The 21,162-nt window shown below is 49.1% G+C and overlaps 3 protein-coding genes across 3 annotated transcripts; all 3 read right to left on the minus strand.

Annotated features, from left to right (window-relative positions):
- Positions 1–9,137: 9,137 nt before the first annotated feature.
- On the minus strand, positions 9,138–11,899 carry ColSpa_12006 (K(+)/H(+) antiporter 1; the record flags this gene model as incomplete). The annotated part of the gene is made up of 2 exons (XM_049278218.1): positions 9,138–11,582; positions 11,678–11,899. 2 exons carry the CDS (start codon positions 11,897–11,899, stop codon positions 9,138–9,140), a joined length of 2,667 nt encoding a protein of 888 aa, XP_049134175.1.
- Positions 11,900–15,000: 3,101 nt separating this feature from the next.
- On the minus strand, positions 15,001–16,589 carry ColSpa_12007 (uncharacterized protein; the record flags this gene model as incomplete). Its single annotated transcript, XM_049278219.1, has 2 exons — positions 15,001–16,335; positions 16,551–16,589. 2 exons carry the CDS (start codon positions 16,587–16,589, stop codon positions 15,001–15,003), a joined length of 1,374 nt encoding a protein of 457 aa, XP_049134176.1.
- A 3,485-nt stretch (positions 16,590–20,074) lies between these two features.
- ColSpa_12008 (uncharacterized protein) lies at positions 20,075–20,611 on the minus strand (the record flags this gene model as incomplete). The annotated part of the gene is made up of 1 exon (XM_049278220.1): positions 20,075–20,611. One exon carries the CDS (start codon positions 20,609–20,611, stop codon positions 20,075–20,077), a length of 537 nt encoding a protein of 178 aa, XP_049134177.1.
- Positions 20,612–21,162: the final 551 nt, after the last annotated feature.

Consider the following 21,162-nt stretch of genomic DNA (forward strand, 5'->3'; position numbering starts at 1 on the left):
GCACTTCTGACCAAAGATCGGTAATCCGATGCGACCTTCCGCTCTTGTACATGCCCAGGATTTTGCGTAAGTTTCAAGCCCATGCAAAGGTGGAGGCAGCATTAATACTATTCAGACATAGATAGCCTGTTCCAAACGGATATCAAGTTACCCAACTGGACTCCGGTGTCGCCTCTGACCCTCAGATCTCCGGACGAAGGTAGCACAAAGCTAATTGGCACGTATTTCAACACATCTTCACTATGGTCTAGTCCCTCAAACCACCGTTTCGCCACCTCTGGTATCCTATTCCCGTTGCCTGACGCCATAGCCATGAGGCCTTGCAATAGAAATCCTGCCAAGGGGAAGTCATGCATTCTTTCCCATATTAGTCGACATGCTCGCGCGAATGGTTCATGGCTTTTTGGGTGATGTAGAAGCCCAGCCAGCGTGACAACAGCGGTGAATAATGGCAAAAAGACCATGCTGGAGCAGTCTTTCGAGGGTACGGCTTGCTTGAGTTCTTCGATACTGCTGACGCTCCGCCCGCAATATTTTATCAGGATATCAGCTACATAGCCGTCTTGCGGGAGACGGATGCCCGGCTCAAGAGGACGAAAGATACTGAGGATGACCTGATACTCGTAGGCTCTTTCTTCACAATCAGTCGTCTGAGATCCCAAAATTGTGATATTGCTGACCTGTAGATTGGATTTCCTCACCTTAGAAATGAAGCTGAGCAATTGAACGGCTCTGCTTCTTTTGTTTCCAGGCTGATGCCTTCCCTCCACGTCTGCACTTCCCCCAAAGAGCAATCCGTTTGCAGACATCCGACTCGTTCCCCAACTCATTGATACCCAATTCTTTATTGTATTCCATTATCTTGTTGAAAATAATCGACAAATCACATGCGGAATTCAGTATCGTATTGGCTTGTGTTATGATACGCGGAAACCCTGGTGAGTTACGAGAATCTGGTATGACAAAAGACCGAGCTATCGAGGGCATCGGGAAAAGCGATGGCCGCAGGTATGTGAAGGCAAAAATGCTGTACATTGTCAGTCCGATCAAAGCATCTCGCCACAATTGGGATCTCCGTCGCTACCAACCTCTCGAAACAGTACATCCCCCACAAACCCTTCGAATAGATCTGCTGCTCTCGTCGACATTCTTTGGAGTCTTTGTGAGCTGGAGCCTCCAGTCGTTGGACCATGTCGCAAGCTGTAAAAAGGTACATCCGTGTAGATCGATCCATCCCCAACGCCGCCGCCGTTAGATGCAGGATGAACAGAGCTTCTGCTGTAGCCAACGACTCTCGCCCACGCTCCAGGTCCAGCTGGCGCCTGGCTTCATCAAAGAAGACGAGTCGCATGTCGCGTCCGCTCGCGCGTCCGAAGGCATTTGCTAGTCCTGAGGTATGCTTCAATCAGCAGTTAGCTATAATGGGTTTCGAGACTGAAGCAGCCAAATGCTTCGGCAGGATCGACGAGGAACCCCGGTACGTACGCTTCGTAACGCACAAATGGCGTTGACTAATAACGGGGAACAGTATCTTGCCGTTTCGAGTGAAGATTGACGCATATCCTCGAGGAAGCTTTTCTGGTCGACAAACGCGAGGAGAGCCGGCTCATCCCACTGAAAGAACCCGGTAATCAGCTCCGACACAATGCTGTCGTTGGCCAGATCGGTCCAAGGTTTTGCAGGGACCTTCAGAAGGCCTGCAGAGCGGTCTGCACCATCGGGATTGGTTAACATGACGTCGCGTGGAGTTGTGTCGAAATTCACTCCCTTCAAGAACGAGTCGCCCCTGCGCACAAAGTCAAGTACTTGGATCGCATCGCCAGATATTCGGAATCTCTTAGAAATCTCGACGGCTTCCCCTTCAGGTCGGAGGTGTAAGGAGTGCAGGAATTCGTGGAGGTCTGTGTTTTCGCGTTCGAGTTCCTCTTTACGTTTACGGATGGATGAGACTCGTGAAGTGTCAGGTTCTGTATCCCATTCGCATTCAATATCTTGGGACGAACAACGTCCACAGTTTGGCCGTCTTCCAGAACACTAGTAAGAGATTTGAATTTGTCAGTTTTGTGACGTTTTCAGCGCATATCAAGTAACTTCTCCATGCTCAAATTGATGATTTAGGTAGAGCAAAGTCACCGGTCGAGATCACAATTTCCTAACCTGATGACACTGCCCAAAGAGGTCCGCCCCAATATATCTTCCACATCGACTATAGAGGAGGCATCCCGTCTAAGGGAGATACATGACTACTGAAAAGTGCTAGGTGCTAACGAATATTGATGGATAACTACAGTCATACCTTTACTTTTCGCCTCCGGCATTGCAGACAGGCAGACAAAACCTGGTGACGACCTGATTTCACAGACCGATCGGTGGACACAATTGATCCCCGGCTTGAACTCGCCTGACTTGTGCCGGAGCCAACAGTTGCAGGCAAAATACGTCGAAAGCTGGTTGTCGAGGCAACATTTGGGTGGTCCCCAACGACAGGCTGACCGTCAGCAGCCGAGCGCTTGTCTCCAAAACTTGAAATCATAGTGGGACTCGATGATCAGAGCCAGGAGAGGCAAGAGGCACAAAGACGTTCCTTCAGGGCTTTCGAGCGGCGCAGGACGAGGTTGATGATGACTTGGGGTTAAGCCTCAGAATATTGTTTAGTTTGATGGAATGGAAGGATTCGGGCATGATTTTTCGCCTGAAAGTTACGTAGGATCCAGTAGGGTCTTGTACGATCCTGGAACGGTCTAGATCAGGTATGTCTCAACAGGGTGGATACAATATGAGGGATCCAAGATGGCTCGACCGCAAGTACTGCCAAGAGACATGCATATGCATGCACACTCAAGGCTAACAGATTGGTCGTCTCCTACCCTCTAGGCAGGTACTACTTCGCGCTACCCGTTCTTTGAACGAGTAAACCATATAGCGTCTCCGTCAATAGTGAGTTGTGCAAATGTTTTAATTCCGTTTTTGTGCATCTTAACTATCACCGCCACGCCAGTCAAGTCAGAGAGAAGAGTTTTGCCTGAGGTGTAATTCGGTCGGGTGCAAGAGCTGGGGATGCGTCACTTGGAGGTCTTTGGTCTTTACGCTCAAATTGGTTGGCGCGTCTTGCAATCTCCTCCCTTCCTTCTGGGTGGCCAATTGCCTACCCATTCCATCAAAGTGTCAATGGACCTCATTCTTGTCAAAAGTGGGATAGAGCCAACCAGGTCTAATGACTGCATTGTGCATTGAGCTATCCAATAGTTTAGAAGTACCTTTAATGCATATAGATTCTGGCCATGCCAGAGGTACCGGCGATCTCCGTCAATACACGACGTCACGTTATAATCCAAGCAGCTCTTTCGCGTTTTGCGCCGCTGTGGCTGAGTGAGGCTATCATCAAATATGTCGCCTAAGGCCTTCCGTGGCTTTAATGCCTTCCTTCTGTCGCGATGGAAGCAACCCTTTTACCTGTAGCCCGCTGCGCTCGCGAACGTCATTGACCTCCCGCCAATGGTCTCAATTACTGATGTAGCCGGACTGCAAGCAGTTGCCGCTATTGCTACTGGGTTTGAAAGATTGCCCCTGTGGCTTGCTCCAACACTGCAACATAATTGTTCACAACAACCACTTCAAACAGGAATTTCTAAGCAATTGACTGGTGGTTTCATCGATGAATATGGCGGCAGTATGGATATTATGATCTAGTCTGGTCATTTATATTAAAGCTGCCCACCTTGCGCTTATATAGGTCAATTGGTATAGGAACCGGCAGGCCCTTCTGGACGTCGGGGCCGAAGACTTTCCAGCCCGGCTGTTTTGCAGCAGTATCTCCGGCCAGCCAGCGCCAGGCCCAGATAACCTGCTCGTCCTTAGTTGCCTAGAAGATTGTAGTAAGGAAAAGCACAAGGGCATTATCTTTCCAGCTAAATTAGTTGGCCTGTGCAGAGAGAACTGATCAGTATAGAGATGTCCTTAGAAAGGCGTTTGCAATACCATATCTCCCCATCAGAAGTAGGGATACAACGGGTCTTCCCACATGAGATCCCCCGGCCTTTGACCTCCTCAGCAACTAGTTTCTCGTCTATCCAGCAAGTGCCGGAATCTCTAAACTGCAGCTTCCGGAGGGCCCGGAAGAGCCGGACAGAGGAAACGAGGTTATCTAGAGAGATATGGTAGCTCGCTACCGGAACCAGGGTAATCAGTGTCGCTACAACCCGTTTCGTTGGCGTTAAGAGGACCTGCTTCGCTACTTCATTGTCCGGCGTCGGCCGGGCCTGTGGGGCCGGTAAGGCCAGCTCGTACAACGGCAATCCCGTCTCTGAACCGACCGACGTGCGCCTCGTCCTCTTGAGCCACTGTATCGTCTCCGTGAGTCTCAAGTGCAGGGGCTACTACGCCGGCGATACCACGTCATGCCAGAGGGATATGGCACCTCGGTATACCAGACACACCGGCGATACCACGCCCAACAACGGCCCAGGTATGAGCTGGGAGCGTGTCCGATATACCGGATTCCCCCCCGCGCCAATCCGTAACAGCTGAAAAACCATTGCAGTATGTTCCGATTACGTACGGCATGCGCTTCGAAAGGCCCCCAATACGTCCGTACACTCACGAGTCTCTAGTTAATCAGCAACGTCCCTTAAGTATTCTTACTCCATCACAGCCATCACCTGATGCAATGGATTTTGGTACCCTTCCACCTCAGCAGTGTTTCTGATCACAAGAGGAATTATGGATCATTCCCCAAAAGATGTACTTCCATTATACGATGGTCGATTGTTGGAAATGGTCAATTTACGATTATATACTCATGGAATTGATTCCGTCCTGGTTGCCAGTTTTCAGTTTTGGGCAAGGAAGAATGGGGTGAGATTTGACTTCACAAACACCTGGATGCCCGACTGCCCGATTCTCCGAAAGCAACTACGATTCCTAGACAGCAACCACGAGCCTCAAGACCAGCTACATGACATGGCGCATGACTAACCGCAAGACGAGCTGGACAGGCCCCCAAATGAGCATCAAGGAATCTTTTGAAAGGTCACAAGGACAGGGAGCAAAACGACTACCAACATGTATCAAGTGTCATAGAAAAGGCCATAGAAGAGGTACAAAATTTTGTCCCTCGAAACGTAGCAGCAGCCCTTACTGAACTGGGACATTGCTGACCAATTGGAGATCCGTAAGTGTACGAATATGTCAACCTATTGGAGGCCGCTTCGAAAGCGACTGGACCCAAACTGGACTGCGTCATTACCAAGGGACTCATTCTCGACGACTTTGTTTCCGGCTTTTGTGGAAACTGTACCATCGCGAGATAGAGACCAGTACAGTGGCTTGATGCGCAGCCCTAACAGGGAACTTTCGCACCTGTGTTGAGAAAGCTCACTTTCGCGTATCTGCCCGCAAAGCGTAAGCCATAATACCGCCTTTCTTTTGTACTACGCTTGAAGCCGCAAGAAAAGGGATTCAAAACGCACAAGCCAGTGATGCACATTTGGGACTAGTGGCGGGGATTTACCTGATTCCAGAACGATTAGGCCCCACAAGTCACATACTTAACTCACATGTTTTGCAACCAGCGATTCTCGTGCTTTTGGGTATGATCCTATTGAAAACGGCAAGAAGCACTTGGCAGTCCTGAGCGGTCGAAAGCTTAATCGGCTCACCTTGACAAATGCGGAAATACATGGTTCCTTTACTAGAAGCTTCAACAAAGAACACCAAATAAAAGTTTTAAGATCATCACATCTCGGAGTTTTATTAGGCATTGCCGTAAAATCCATTCTTTTCCTGATGCTTGAAATTAGCCGTTCCCTGGCATTCAACCATTCCCCCTTTAATCACATCCAAGACCTAGCCTCATAAATCCGACCAGCACTAGAGCCATTCAACGAACCAATTTTATTCACGGTAAATTTTCATTGCGGTATTTATCGTTCACTAAACACATCGTTAAGACGGCATTGGTCCCAGTGCTATCATATCTGGTCGCTGTGCAATATGGGAATCAACAGCAGAGACTTCTTAGTAATCCATCAATGTCTTTGCACACATACAGTATCGGCTATTAACAATCTATTTAGATTGGGGAGTGGATTCTGTTCGCTCTTTGCTTCGTCATCATATCTGCTCGATTGACAGTACGCACGTGGAAGAGGATATGGTCTTTTTGGCTATCCGAGATATTTCTTCTAGCCTCTCTCTTGTTCTTTCTTATCCTTGTCGTCGGTGATACCTATACATTGTCAATAGGTAAAAGCGCGTTCGTCGAGGAATACTACGATGAAGGCTTTGCAAAGGTAGTTATGCGCCTGTTATGTCTGTTACCTTAGTCTATACACTAATCCATTAAGTAGTGGAAATTCGCCAGTTCAGTCGTCTTTGATCTAGGCTTTTACTTCCCACGGTTCAGTCTACTAGCCTTTTACAACGAGATCTTCTCTGAATCCGAAAAGAGATTGCGATTGTGTCTCTACCTAGTTACGGCCTACGCCACTTGTGCGTTTATTACAACCGTGTTCATGGACATGTTCTGGTGTGGCACTCATATATCTAAGAATTGGTTTGTTATTCTCATGAGCTTCCTTGATATTTTTACGCAACTGTGGTTTTCGGATTGTTTCTAACTTCTTTTTAGGTCGGATGCTGATACCACTTGTACATTGGTTAATAGTCCGGAGCCCATGTACGTTGCCTGGTCAATTGGCATCATCTCCGAACTATTTGGTAAGTGTCGAAAATCAGTACTGACATGTAATATTGACGTGGTATTCAAGTCTTCGCACTCCCGTTCCCAATTCTTAAATTAAAAGCTTTGCAAGCAAAACATAGAAGGGCTTTGCTTTGCATCTTCCTCCTTGGGATAGCCACCGTTCTTACTAGCATTGTTAGGTTTATTCTGACTGTGAGATCCATTTGGGACTATTCTACCTGTAAATATGACTTCTTTTCACGGCTTTTATTTTGAGGTAAAATTAATTCATAGTAGATCTCGTTGGGTCAACAGAAATCGCCACCCAGATCACTGTCATTGCGCTACCAGCATTACGCCCATTGCTTGGTTTCTTTTCGCACGGCTGGAGTAGATGCTCTCGATCCTGGTTACAATCCCGCAACAAGCGACCGGTCCATGACATACAACAACAAAATCAACAAGCATTTGACACGGTTGGGTGCGTCAAAGTCAGCGGAGAGGCTGTAATATCTGCCGATAAGCCCCCGGATGATTGCAACACGAGGACAGAGTTGGTGTGAGGATTGAATTTGTAACGAGAAATAAGCTTAGGGCTGCAAAGTATGATAAATCTTCAAGCGACGCCTTCAGATAGCACTACGGGGATCACGAAGAGCCTCGAAGAACAAAAAGTTACAGAATCTAGTAGTATTATCTGCAGGTGAAGGGAGGCAAATGGTGATCCAACAGCAGCTTGGTGACTTTGCCAGACCCGGGCTGTAGTCAAGGCTGCCGATGTGATGTAGAAGAAAGTCATAGAAAGGGCGGAATATGGGCGACCACAGCATTTGTGCAGACAAGAACATAACAGCGGACGGATGACTCCTCGGCCACGGAAGAACTATGGTACAAGTTACGTGAAGATAAGATAAGTTGATCACTTGAAAGACCCACTGATCGATCAACCGAACCGAAAGACTGATCAGCACCCAATAGACTTAGAAGGTCGTGAAGGGACATTGGGAATAAGGACTTGTATACATGATGGACTTGGGCGAACCCAAGGACAGACTCTCATAGCCCTTCAGCAATCAACTTCGTGGTTCACTCTCTAATAAGTGACTCTTAGATCATCCTTCTGTTGTGAAGCTACGCAAGCTACCTACGCCTTGAAGTGCCTGACTGATCATCAGACACCAACAGACCAGCAAGATTGTTATTGAATATCGACCTCAGCTACCTGTTAGCAGAAAACACCACTGTCTGATATCTGACCGTAACACACCAGATGGGTGATGTTGATATAAGTGACTAGATGAGGTTATATTATTAACACTGCTTCCCTATTTGCTGAGGAGGCCGCTAGTTACTTGCTTGGAATTTCCTGCTTGAAGTGGTGATTGTGAATAGCCTTATGTTGCAGAGCTGGGGCAAGCCTAACTGGCAAAAGGCCACAAACCAGTACTAATGGCGGCAACTGCTTCTAACCCAGCCAATTTATCAGTTTGGACCATTAGCAGGAGGTCGCCGACGTTCGCGAGCGCAGAGGGCTTCAGATAAAAGGGATACCTCTATTCCTTAGGAACATCATCGTAAGGGATTAAGAAAGGCCTGCTCACTTTGCTCCTATTGCGGTAGTAGGGAGGTAGTAAAGTCACGGCAGGCCTTAGGCGACATATCTGGGAATAACCTCACACAGCGGCGTAAGACGCGAAAGGGCTGCTTTAACTATGACGTGCCACTGTTAAACATTGCTGGTACCTCTGGTACAACCAGAATTTATACACAATGAAGGTACTTACCTCTAAACCATTGGATAGGCCCATGCGGCCATTAGTCCTGATTGTATCTACACCACCCTGGGCAAAAATGAGGTCCATTGGCACTCGATGGGATTATAACAGCATCAACGACGATATCAACAGAAAAACAACAATAAAGACGTTAACAGTGAGGGGCAACGATTGCCAATTGCCTACGGGCTGCCGCGTTAGCAGCAGGAAGGCGGTGAAACTACGCTTGGGCACAGGGATAACAACGGTACGTGGCCGTGGCTGACTTCAACTTCGCGCTATTTCCGCTGATTATCCAATCAAAATATACAATCCCAGATAACTTTGGGCCTTGATCACTCTGCACAAGCCTCTGCCTCCGGTCTGCATCTCCCCAATTCCTACATCCTTCGCCAGCTTGTCGACGATAACCAATAGGTACCCGATCCCCTCCGGCTGGTAAGTGGTAGATTCGTCATGTAAAGGCAGTTATTGAGTCTCGTCAAAAACATGGGGATTTGTTGCATGCTTCCTACTTTCTCATGCTGGGGAAAAAGGAGAATGGTGTTTATTGGAGAAATGAATCATCTGTAGTGGAGAGTGAAAAAGGACTTGAAAACAAACCACGTGATATTTAATTGAAACTTGCTCCGGCCAGAAGCGATCTGGCCCAACCATTCGCTACTCGAGCGTACACTCGATCAGCGTTGCAACGCCTGCCTATTCATGACGGTATGCTTTGCCTGGACGATCAAGAAGCTCACGTTGGCAACGCCTATTCTCTTAACTTCCATCAAGACATCAAGAGCGATAGACCCAAGCGTCTTCCGCGGATCGACAATAAAAATCTCTCCAGCAGTCCTGTTGCTGGCCTTTCGAGACACGTCGGAACGGCCTAGCAGAAATATTGTATCCCTCTTCTCTCCGGCTTGAAGAGCCAGATACTCGGCAACGATTGCCGATGAAGTGATATCCTTCGTGACGGTACATACAACCTTGTTGAAGGTGATGCGCCTGGCGACGGAACTATGGATGTCGGACGTGATCCGTAGGAACTGCATATTGGCCTCGTCATCGTTATCGGCGGCATCGACGATGTTGACCTCGAGGTTCTCGTTCTGTGCGAGCTGGATTCCGAGTTTCACGGCGTAGATGTCGTCGGCGGCGCCCGTGTAGAGGACGCGAATCAGCTTCTTGCCTCGTCTTTCTGCCGAGAAGAACCTGAAAGCGGAAAGATCTTGAATGTCGGAAACGTTGATGCCAGATCTCTGCCTGGTGGGGTGCTTTGGCTTCTTGGTTCCTGTGCCTGAGCTGTTGATTTTTCCGAGGAGTGTGGAATCGATGTATGTAGCTACCGCCGAGATGTGCTTTGCCTTGTCAAAGACGCTGGCCATGAGGTTGGAGAAGTCGCCGGTGCCAATAGGATCTACTCTCCTTGTGGTTGCGCTGCAGAAAGAAGGGAGCTCAGAGATGGTGCCAGTCTCGCTCCATGGAACGACGATGAGGTCGCTGTTCAGCTTGGTCGCCTGTGTGGCTAATGTATCGGCGAAGGAGTCTTCAGGTACAACGGTAATTTGACCCGAGACGACAACGTCTCTTGTTGTGTTAATGGCTGATGTACTAAAAGCCTTGATGATGGGATCCTGGCCAGCATGTCCTTCGATTTCCGAGACCTTCATGGCTGAAGAGTTGCGCTCGCTAAGCCCGACCAGACGTAGGCCGTGGATTCGAAGAAGTTCCTGCGGAGGTAATTCGTCTTCCGGGATTTGCACAGCATGCTCGACGAGACCTTTTTCTCCACCGTGATAAGTCTTTTCGGGAGACAAGCTGTGGGATAATGCAGCATCCTGGCCGCTGGTGAAAAGGGATATGGTTGATAAAAGACTAGAAAGACCATCCGTGCGAAGATACACCAGCAGTTTAATAGCAGGCTCTCTCTGATCGTCATCTTTCTTGCTATCGGCGCCGTCCTTCTGAGTTGGGGTGCCGTCCCAATTGATCTTGCCCCTCCTCCACAGCTCCAGCTTCTGCTGATAAGACGGAGGATAAAGCCACATGACAAGAGGTGTGGTAATAAAAGTCGTGACAAGCGCCATAACCACAAAAATGGTGAACATCCTTGTGCTGATAATCTTGGCTTGCAGGCCGATGTTTAAAACGATAAGCTCAACATGACCCTTGCAGGACATAAGAGTGCCGATGGTGAGGGATTCACGCCAGACCATGCCGTTCATTCGTGCACCAACAGTACCTCCGAGTAACTTGGAAAAGAACGCCAAGAAAATAACGGCGACAACATATACCCAGACTTTTCCAGTATCAAGCAAGTCCAAGCTGGTGTTGATGCCGGACCAGGCAAAAAACAGAGGTACGAAGAGGGTCGAAACTAGGTCTTCTATCTTCTCTGTCAGCTTGACGGCAAAACCGCCATCGTGGGGGCACATGAGGCCGATCATGAAGGCTCCAAAGATGGCATGAACACCAATAATCTTTGTGAAAGATGCAGATGCCAGGACCATGATTAAAGTCAAGCAGACTATCCCTTGCGAGGGACCATGCTCCAGACTCTTTGTCCGACGAAGCACCCACATGAAAATAGGCCTAAAAACAAAGGCAACCAACAAACTGTATCCAATAGAGACAAGTAAGATCCACATTGTTGTCACCCCGGCGCCAGAATTGACGAGAGTGACACACAGCGCAAGCAAGATCCAGCCGACAACGTCATTGGTGACTCCAGAAGTCAGCACGATGACTCCAACGGCGGTGTTGAGTAACTTCAGGGAGGTCAATATTCGGCAAAGTACGGAGAAAGCTGTGATTGCGAATGCTATACCGATGAAGAGCGCAAATAATCCAAAGGATATGGGTGTGACACCCGGGTCATCGCTGAATTCATTGTACAATCCGTAGGCTAAGGCAACACCGACGCCGAAGGGTATGGCCACATCTAGGGTTGCAACGCAAATTGCAATTCTCCAGTTTCTCAGGAGGTATGAAAGGTCGATTTCGAGGCCGACAAGGAAGAGGAAGAGAACAAGACCGATTTGGGCTACTAGTCGGAAAGGTGCCATGGACTCTTTGGGGAAGATGACTGCAGTAAATCCGGGAATGCGGCCGAAGACAGAAGGTCCGAGAAGGATTCCCTGAGTTTTCCATGTCAGATCTGTTTTGAAATTCATGTCTTGGGCGGCGCTGATGACGTGATGGTAAAAGGTTAAGAGAGTTCATTGCGACTCACGGTGACAACTTCTGCTATAACTCTGGGTTGTCGAATCAGGCTAAGAGACCAGTTCAGTATTCTACCTAAGGCGATCACGATGACAGCCTGAATGATGAACATGACGATTGGGTCCGCGGGGTTGTAGACGGAAGGGTTCAGACCCTCGAAAATGCCACCTTGCGAGGGGGCTCTGCTGCCCGTTAGAGTGGGCGTCGCAACCGTGGACGCTGTAATCAGCATGGTTGATGCTGTTGCAACTTCCATGGTTGCAAAAACGAAGAGGTTGCGCGTTGAAGAAAATTAAGTTGCTGTTTTCGCAATCTCAACGGCTTCTTTAGGCTTTGAATGACAGCTGAAATTGATCAGCGGAGAAAAGAAGTAAAAAATCAAGCAATGACGGATCAGAGGCAGTCAGTGTAGTGGGCTGAGGAGCTATAAGACAACCTCTGTTCAACTCTCTGAATATGATCTGCCTTTGGTCTATCGTCCTCTTAGCCGCAGAGTAGTGGCGTCGCTGTCATAGACAGAATCCGGACTTTTCCTCCCTCCGCTGACTCGAGTGGGTCCATCTGGTGGCTGGCACCGCCATCCCGGAACGGACACTACGGCTTGACGACTGAGTAGCGGCTTGTACCTTCAAGAATTGACTACAGTGTGCGCCGTCTTCGCGTTGGCGCTAGATGTCTTGGGAGGGAGGGAAGGAGGGAGGTAGTATTAAAGGAGGGATCCAAAAGCTTAGCGTCCGACAAGAAGAGGTGCCTTAGATTTCAAGGCACTACACCCGTCATGCAATGACAGCAGGCGCCTAGTTTTTCCGGGTTCGTAATCTATGCATAGCAACTGGCACAGGGAGATATGATGACTGGGTCGTGAAACTCTTCCCGGTCGGCCGCCTGTTTGAAGAATACCGCGCGATTCCGGGGAGAACGAGGGTTAATAATTGTTTCTTGATGGCTTTGGTCAAGCTCCTGGACCACAACAGCGCAGCTTGGACTTGTCATGGACCTCTTTCATGGAGCGCCCTAAACATAACAACCCCGATGGCGCTTACACTAGAGGCTTTACTAGGCCACTTGCGTCAGGTCCAGAGTCCGCCAATAATCACAAACAGAGTGACGCCAGGAGTAAGCTGGCTGTCCGGCGACGATCAGACTCTTGAAACAGCTGCACCTGCTGTTTGTGGGAGACTGCCTTGCCCTTCGCAATTTGCCATTCCGCTATATGAACTTGTCCCAGGGCCAGTCCGTGTCTCCCGACTGATAGTCCGCCGGTAACCCTTCAATGCTTCGCTCTTTGTTACAATCCAAAATTAACCCACGCCGGGGCTTCTTCAACAATCTGGTCGATTCGCTAAATCACAGTACCCACTTTCCGACCACCCAAAAACAAGGGTATCACAACACAGCCACCTATTTTAATTCACTATCGAAGCGGCCCAGATGCAACTATAATACAGCTTTCTGCTTCAATAGGGTAATCAGATGTGACGGATCCGTCCGTATTAATATCAACTTCGGCAGACTCAAGCTGGAATTGCCGTATATCGCTGATATTGGCGAACTTAGTGTTAGAGTCGATTTGAACAGCCTTCCTCTTCCTTGCTGTAGTGTTGCTGACTTTGGCCTGGAGAAGTTGTATTTAGTGCTGGCAGTAGCCAGCTGATAAGGCTTCTCTTGAAAGCATTTTTGACTTTTCTGAATAGTTGGCGTTGGGTGGCGATACTTTGATCTAGCTTTCTGAGTCCAGTCCTCTGATCTCAAACGACCCTGTAGACAGGACCAGTTTGTTCAGTGCCAGAGACAATGAATCCCAAGGGAATTGACCTCCCAGGGCGTTGGGTGGCGATACTTTGATCTAGCTAACTGAATAAGTCTAGTTGACTATAAGTTCCTTGACCTTCTTAGGCGTAGACCGTGCAACAGCAGATGAAGCGGATGCCCATTCCTTTATATCTTGGGTATCCTGGATACCCTGGGTGTCTTGGGTAGCCTTGTTGAGTGGTGTTGACGGTGTCGTTGCATTGGGCAGGAATAGGGAGCTTAAAAGAGGCTTAGACACAGCAATAGGCCACAACCCAGTGTATTTCCAGCCACTCTTAATGTTCTTTGCTGTTAGCCCAGCTGGGCGTGACCGCTGATAAGAATAAAGGAGTTTCTTCTGCCTTTTATAGTTGAATCGTTCCACTGGCTGAGATTGTGAAGCTCTTTGCGATAGGCTGACTTTACTGGGCTAAAGACTGACTGATCAAGTGGCTGCAGGACATGGGAGGTGTGTGGCGGTAAGAATAACAGATAGACGTTATGAGTATAGCACTGCCACATAAATTCGTCGTCGTATGGCTCCCATGCCCATACAGAATAAGCAGCCTGGCCTGATCAAGCTGGCTGGGGACAGTCTGGGGCAGGAAGACCTTTTGCAGCCACTGAACAGTGGCCTTTTCAGTCAATGTTAGCAATCCAACATGGATTGTATGGAGGACAACGATAGAGTTGAAAGATGCAAAGCATGACAACAGACTGGTTGAGATCGATCCGACTGGGCCATTGTTCTACGCCGTGAGGTTTCAACTGATGAACGTAGTCATTTTTCTCATCAGAGAAAAGGGATACGACGTGAATGAAGCCAGCAGTTTGGGATATCAGCTTGAGGTTCTGCTTCTGCTTGTTTGAACTGCGCTTTGAATATTGTAGCTATGCTTCTCGAAAACGGGGCCGATTCCAATGTCAGCAACAAAGATAGATGGGGGCCAATACTTTTGGCATCACATACAGGTCATATCGAGGTGGTTAAGTTACTTCTCGAGAAAGGAGCCGAGGCCACAGATTCATCGCCAGTCTTGGCTGCATAGCAATCCTTCGGGCCTTGCTTGCCGTCAAGTACATACGAAGTACCCTAACCCCTCGACAGCTTACAATCCCCGTCACTCTGCGGTATGGACATTGCTACGCCGTGTTCAGGTATTAGGCTACCTTAGCAGCCCGCCGGGAGGACTATCAGCATGCAATAATTGTGAAGTGGATTCGATTGTGAAAAGGAAGGTTTGTTTTCATGATCTTGCATCTGAATGCCAAATGTTTTTTTTCTGAACCAAATAAAACAATTATCCATCGTTACGCATTAGCCCGTAAAATATTCCTATGCCCGTCCTATGTAGTGGATAAACTCTTGACTTTGAACGCCTTGCTTTGGAAACCAAACCGCGCCACACCCCCCCGTCTTCCGCCAGTAACTCATTTTCCCGTTTGGTAAGCCCAAGTATTTAAGCTTCTATATACGGATTCTCCTATAAATGCATGCGTCCTCTATCGCGGGACATACTGAGAACTCGTATTACCGCAGCATCACCTGTAGGCGGCTCTTTTCCGACCCACTGGGTACGCCGGCGCCGCCATGTCACCCAGCTCATATTGGTCCTTCTGTTCCCTGTCTACTGCAGCACCCTTGTTTAGCACGTATTTAGTCGTCTGGCAGCGTAGCCAGCTGCTTATAGCCGGATGGTTGCACTTGGCGTGGTCCATGAGAGCGTTCTTGGCATCCATGACTTGACTCAACACTTCGGAGTATTCGCCGTGAAGCTCGCAGTTACGGGCTTCGGCAATATTCATCGCTGCTTCGAGGTCTGTAGTCTGTTGCTTTTTTTTTTGCCAGTTACGAGCCGAGGCCTGCCTGTAACGCTCGCGGTCGTGTGATGGAGCTTCCTGAACAGGAGACTTGCTCTGGGCCTTGTAGTCTGTCGAGGTTTTGTGATTCTTTTTATTGTCGTTCCTAGTGCCAGCGGTGATTGAGGAGTCCTGTTCGTTGACCTCAAGCTTTCGTTTCTTCGGGGGTAGAAGAGTCGAGTACAGGCTTTCACCTGCGCTGGCGATGCTTGAGCCATTGCTGCGGTGCGATTGTCCCCATAACGAAGAACGAGATATCAGAGGCGAGCCATTATTTTCGGGGGAATGCATCGGGGACGGCTGTAAGTGACTAGCTTGTGCTTGGCTTGAGATATCAGGTGCTGGGAATTGAGGATACGGCCAAGCGCTGTGATTTGTGGACGAAGAGACGGTATAGCTTGCCAGTACAGGGCCAGAAAGCCCTGGCTCCCACCAGTTGACGTTGCCGACGTCGTCCATAGGATAGGTTTGGCCGGAGTAGTGAGTGTTAGGATGTATCAGCGGAGTTTTATATTCCATGAACGGGCCAAACGGCATTGTCGGCGTATAATCCGTGGTATCATACTCATTCACACCATGCGGGAGAGCCATGTGGCTGAGCATGAACGCCTCGAGGTATGACATCAATCCGTCTGCCTCTACTTTCGTGCCGTCGGATATCGGATTCTGGTTCTCGATAGCGCTCTGGATGTAACTGGTTTCTGACCCGTGTAAGTCCGTCGAGTTTGAGTAGTCTAGGATTGGAGGAGAGCAAAGAGGTGTCTGAGTAAGGGTCGAGAATGGGTCCTCCTTGATATGTGGGGTTCGGCTTAAAGCGTCCGACCCTTGGCCGGTAGTTGGGGATGCCGGGTGGTGCGTTTCAAGTTTCTCGTATATCCTCTCAAACGTTTCGCCGCTCCACAAACGCAGAAGCACATTGTGGGCTTGTCCCGGTGCCGCGAGGGCCCCAAGGACGGCGTCACGTTGACGCTGAAAACTCCTTATCTCTTCGAGTTCGGCCTGCAGACTGCGCTTTGTCTGATGAGATCGGATTTGGTATTCGCATTGCGCTCCCCGAGACCTGCATCGCGAACACGGTTTTTCACCATCGCACTACATACTGTTAGATATTGCTCGAGGGATGAAACGGACTGGAGTACTGTCAAACTCGCTCGTTAACTTACTTTGGCCTTCTTCTCTCGACATACTTCACAAGCCTCGCGTGTGCAGACCCTTGAATTTCGACGGCTTACAGTCTTAGGCAATGGTGTCAATGGGAGCCTGCTTGCCATGGTCTAGAAGGGTGTTGTCAGGATAGTGTCGAAGGGTAGCGCTCCCACTTAGTGCATACTTCGGGTACGTATTCGTCGGGAAGACGTAGTTGTGTTGAAAGAAAGCTTCGTCTGAATGATCTCAGACGGTATCGCATGCGAATTGCTCTTATCCGAAGGTTCAATCGCTCTGGCTGGCGCGATCAATATATAGCCTCGACGGTTTGGCTTTCTGGGTCGATTGATGATGTTAGCCAATCTAGGGCTTTGTTTCGTGTGTAATAACAGTAAAATCAGCCAAAAGCCCGCGAGCTAAATCTCTCCAAATATGGAACGATGTTTTATTCCCAGGAAGTGGACCAGTTTTACAAGTTACAAGCACCAACAGGGACTGATATATAGTTGAGACTGGCTTGTCTGACTTTTCCCGCAGCAACAACTCGAACCAGATGTACGGCCGAAGGCACAGGTTGCGACAAGTGTATATGGGGCAATGCGACACAACGTGGTCAGACTGAACGAGGCATGACGTCTCAGTTGAGCAAGCGCCCCAATGAATTAAAGAGGGCCCAACTGTCCCCTGGACATTTGCAGGAAGCACACCCTGGTAGCCTTAATCAGTTTTGGTATCTATGGTCGACGATGGGGTTCAAAGGCCGAGCTCTTGATGGACTGCAAACTCGCCTTCTCCTGTCAGTCTTCGGAGCTGTTCCTATGGTCATCAGCGAATGGTATGGTCACTTTCCAACTCCGGGAGGGAAAATGGTCTGTGCCATATGACCGCATAATGTGGCTGAAGGGAATTCCCGGCTCAAAGCTTTGTTAGAGGAGACGATTGTCAGAGGGGAGTCAAGAGCCCAATAGGAGAGCTTCGCAGTAGCCCGGAGTTTAGTCCACGTTCCGTTGATTGCGGTGTCTGTGGCGACGTCTTCAGAAAGAAGCTGTCCATCGAGGATCTAGATCCTCGTACCAGCCAAGGGCTGCCGAAGCAAGGTCCTGAATGGATCAGTGCAGCGAGTCATTAAATTGGCGATGGGCTTTCTCTTCCATCCACAGCGAGGTGGTGACAGATCGTTTCTGCCCCGGTATCATGAGGTCTCACCAATACATGTACCAAAGGGGCAAGCTCCGAAGCGGGGCAGAAATGATGTCTGTGCCAGGTAGCCGGAGCTGCTCCGTGGCTGTCGATTCGTCAGACACATGCGAACTGACTTCCGAGTTGTCCTTGCACATTGATGGGCGGGAGCCTCCAAGCTGCCAGGAGAAAAAGATAAGCAGCTGCTGAACCCCCAAAGATCCCTTGACTTTCCCAGTCTAGTAGCGGGGTAATGCCACACCTTTGACAAAGAACCATGATAAAATGGATTGTGGGAAGCACATGCGTAATGATGTCAAGACGGAGTTGCGCTATTCAACGCGATCTGCTTATAAAACCTGTCGTTACTACGGATCTGTTTCTTTCTCGTGCTTTGAGAACTGCGGCACCTGAAGCGATCTTGGTATAGAACCGCAGTAGTTAGATGAACCGAGTGTGTGCAACCGAATGAAAGCTGGTGGAGCACCAAATCTAAGCTGAAAACGCCATTGTTGACTAGGATAACCACCAAAATTTTGTTTACATGAAGTAAAGACTCTCGGGGAACCTCCTAGATAATTTGGCTGTGGTTGAACGTTCATTTTTCTTCTAGGGTCTATCACATCTCACCTAGCTCTTTTGGTAGCAGCCTATTGTCTTGAACGGCGCAGGGTGCAGTTGGGTGTCAATTCACCGACCCTAATTTCCAAAGAGTTTCTCCCATCCAAGAAGATTAGGCCTCTTGGAGGTGTTAATGATAATTGTGGCCCTAACTGCGGCAGGCCGTTCCGTCAGGACTGAGACTGTTGGTGTGTTGAACTAGAGTAGGGCCCGCGTATGTGCAATAGTGTCAACTGGTCTGATCTCATGGTGTTGTTTTGCTCGGCTACGCAATTCAGAGGATAAGGATTTCTTGTATTTCTCTATTAGTGTGACGGTTTGGCCGTGCGAAGGTGCGCTAGCCAACGCATAAGTATGAAACAGCTGCGAGCTATAGCGTTTACCAACCGGGAAGATGGCCACGTGCCAATGAGCCTTGCCGTAAGCAACTGGGACCCTGTTGGAGAGACTTGCACTGCTCTTTGGTTATCTTCAAGCCAAACCAGCATATTGGAGCTGTATGTGCAGATATCCTTTCGGACGCAACCGGCGTGGCACATTGTACAATGTCAGCACCCGTAGCACCCTGGGTACCAGCCTTCACTGCATTTTGGACCCCAACAGAGCCGTTGTAAGCATACTTTGTTAGTTTGTGGGAATAGCAGTCGCTAAGTCACAGTTTTTCCTCTCGGTTTCGGCACACTTGAACATGGCACCGCGCTGTTTTGCATGTGCACCCTGTTTCTCCCAATGGACGACCCACATTAACGGCGCCATACAAACCCTTCGATGTCGACTCGTCGCTCCTCCTACATTTCTTGCAATGCTGCCACCACTCAGCAGGGCAGGCCTTGATTGCACATGGTCCGGCAAGCCATTCAAAAAATAACGCTGTGAAGACGGATGGGCGGAGACAACTATTCACAACATGGATTACGGTGGTGAGGAGACGATTACGGATTTTAGGAATATGGTGATCGATCGATGCAGTGAGGAAATTCCTCAATATCTAGTCATGTACTAGTCGATGTGTGAAGCCATACAAAGGCTGTACTCATTTCTGGAGGAACATAATGCTGTTATCTAGGTTGTGTGGTGTGTTGTTAATAATATTGGTCTACTCTGCCTCGTCATAACTCCCCTGGGCGTGATATGTTGTCGGGAGATCAGCAATGCTCTTGATCGTGTCAGGGTGCCTCTTGCCGATTGTCCATTGTGGAATGAGCGAGAAAGCGGCCACATGTGATGCATCCATCGGTAGTGCAGCAGTTACGGGTGGCAAGTCATATCACTATATTACTCGGACCACTATGATCAATATGTGTTTTACTTTAGCCAAAATTTCCTGTCGCGCCTGTGAGGGGCATGCCCTGCTCATCCGGTGAAGAGGAGTACTAATCAGATGCCCTTGGACAAGACAAAATAAAGCCAAGGATGGTAGTATGTCTCATCGTCCACCGGATCCAAAATGGTTGGGAGATATCTTGTACGCCATTCTTCCTGGGCAGCATCATTGAAACATTTCGGGTTGAGCCTTACCCGCTTCGCCTTGCAATATTCCCAGTACGCGGGAAGCCACCCCGCCTGGCCCCAATCAATGATAGCTGCCACTTTCGGATTCGGCCCTAGCGACAAGATGATGTTGGGTGGGACGAGGTCATCGTGTGTAAACACGATTGGCGCTTCGCCATCAATCTCGATTCCGCAAGCATCGTGGAACTGCTGAACGGCGTTTGAACCTTCGAACGGTCCTCTGAGATTTGGACGGCATGCCAGGAATATCTCGTTCAGTGGCTGCTTGCCAAGACTACCTGAAGAATAGGGCACCCTATTAGAATTGCTTGCAAAGTAGACTCGAGATAATCCACTCACCAACAAATCGATCATGGCTGTCTTGCTCTAATGCTCGCAACTCCTTTACCATTCCTTTAAGTTCTTCACAAATCACACGCTTCTCGTCTTCATTCATATCGCACCATCTTTCTTGTAAAGTCACGCCCTCTATTAAGGACATGTAAATAAACCTCTGCCCATCATCCTCGGTCCAGCCAAAGATCTCGGGCACGGGGACTAAACCTTGCAGCCGCTCGTGCACCATCATCTGAGTCTGAGCCTCGACAATTGTAACATTGCCACCGTACTTGACAAGCAACCCGAGCGATGGGAATGTGACGGGTGGTGGGCGATCAAAGCTTGTAGCACGGATATTGCCCGGCTCCTCGTTGCGGGCTCTGACCTCAGCTGGGGCAGGAAGCGTAGGCGCGCGTCTCTCTTTGAAGAAGCTCGACTCGGAAAAGATTTTCGTCTGACCAGGGACAGAGGATCCATCGAAGCTGATGATTTGAGTCGAAGTATCTGCGGTCGACATCGTATGTAGGTGGTGGCACAAGTGATCAAGGATATCCGCGAGTGGGTTGGAAATGTGTTGTTGGTGAGGTGAGCTTGTGTTCCTGAACACAATTTTGTGGGGTCCTCTACCCCGTCTTATACTTAGGTGCACTGGGATGAATATTGTCAGTGCGTCACGAACGAAGACACGCGCTTTCTATTGGTTAAGGCTAGCAAGCTGACTCCTGAATTGCCCACGAGCTTTCATCGCCAGTACACTTGGCAGTGGCTAGCGAAACCCAGCATCAAGTTGTGGGCCCGTTTGTGTCAGTAAGCGCCGTCGTTAAGGGGCACACTGACCAAGTAATAAGAGTTGGCAGTAGCAAGCCATCAAGAAAGATATCAATTAGTGACGGATAATGGCCTCTCCCCAACTAGGATGTTCACCCCCGTCGTATGTTATGTAGCCGCCGACCGCTGGAAAACAACTATAAGCCCTGCAGCCTTGAGGCTCAGTTATTGGATCGGTGATCTGGCGCGCGCTTTGAGTTGTCTTCGGCAATCCCGAGCATTGGCTTTGGAAGCATCCCA

Source organism: Colletotrichum spaethianum (genome assembly GCF_022836535.1).
Source record: "Colletotrichum spaethianum MAFF 239500 DNA, contig55, whole genome shotgun sequence".
NCBI lineage: Eukaryota > Fungi > Ascomycota > Sordariomycetes > Glomerellales > Glomerellaceae > Colletotrichum > Colletotrichum spaethianum.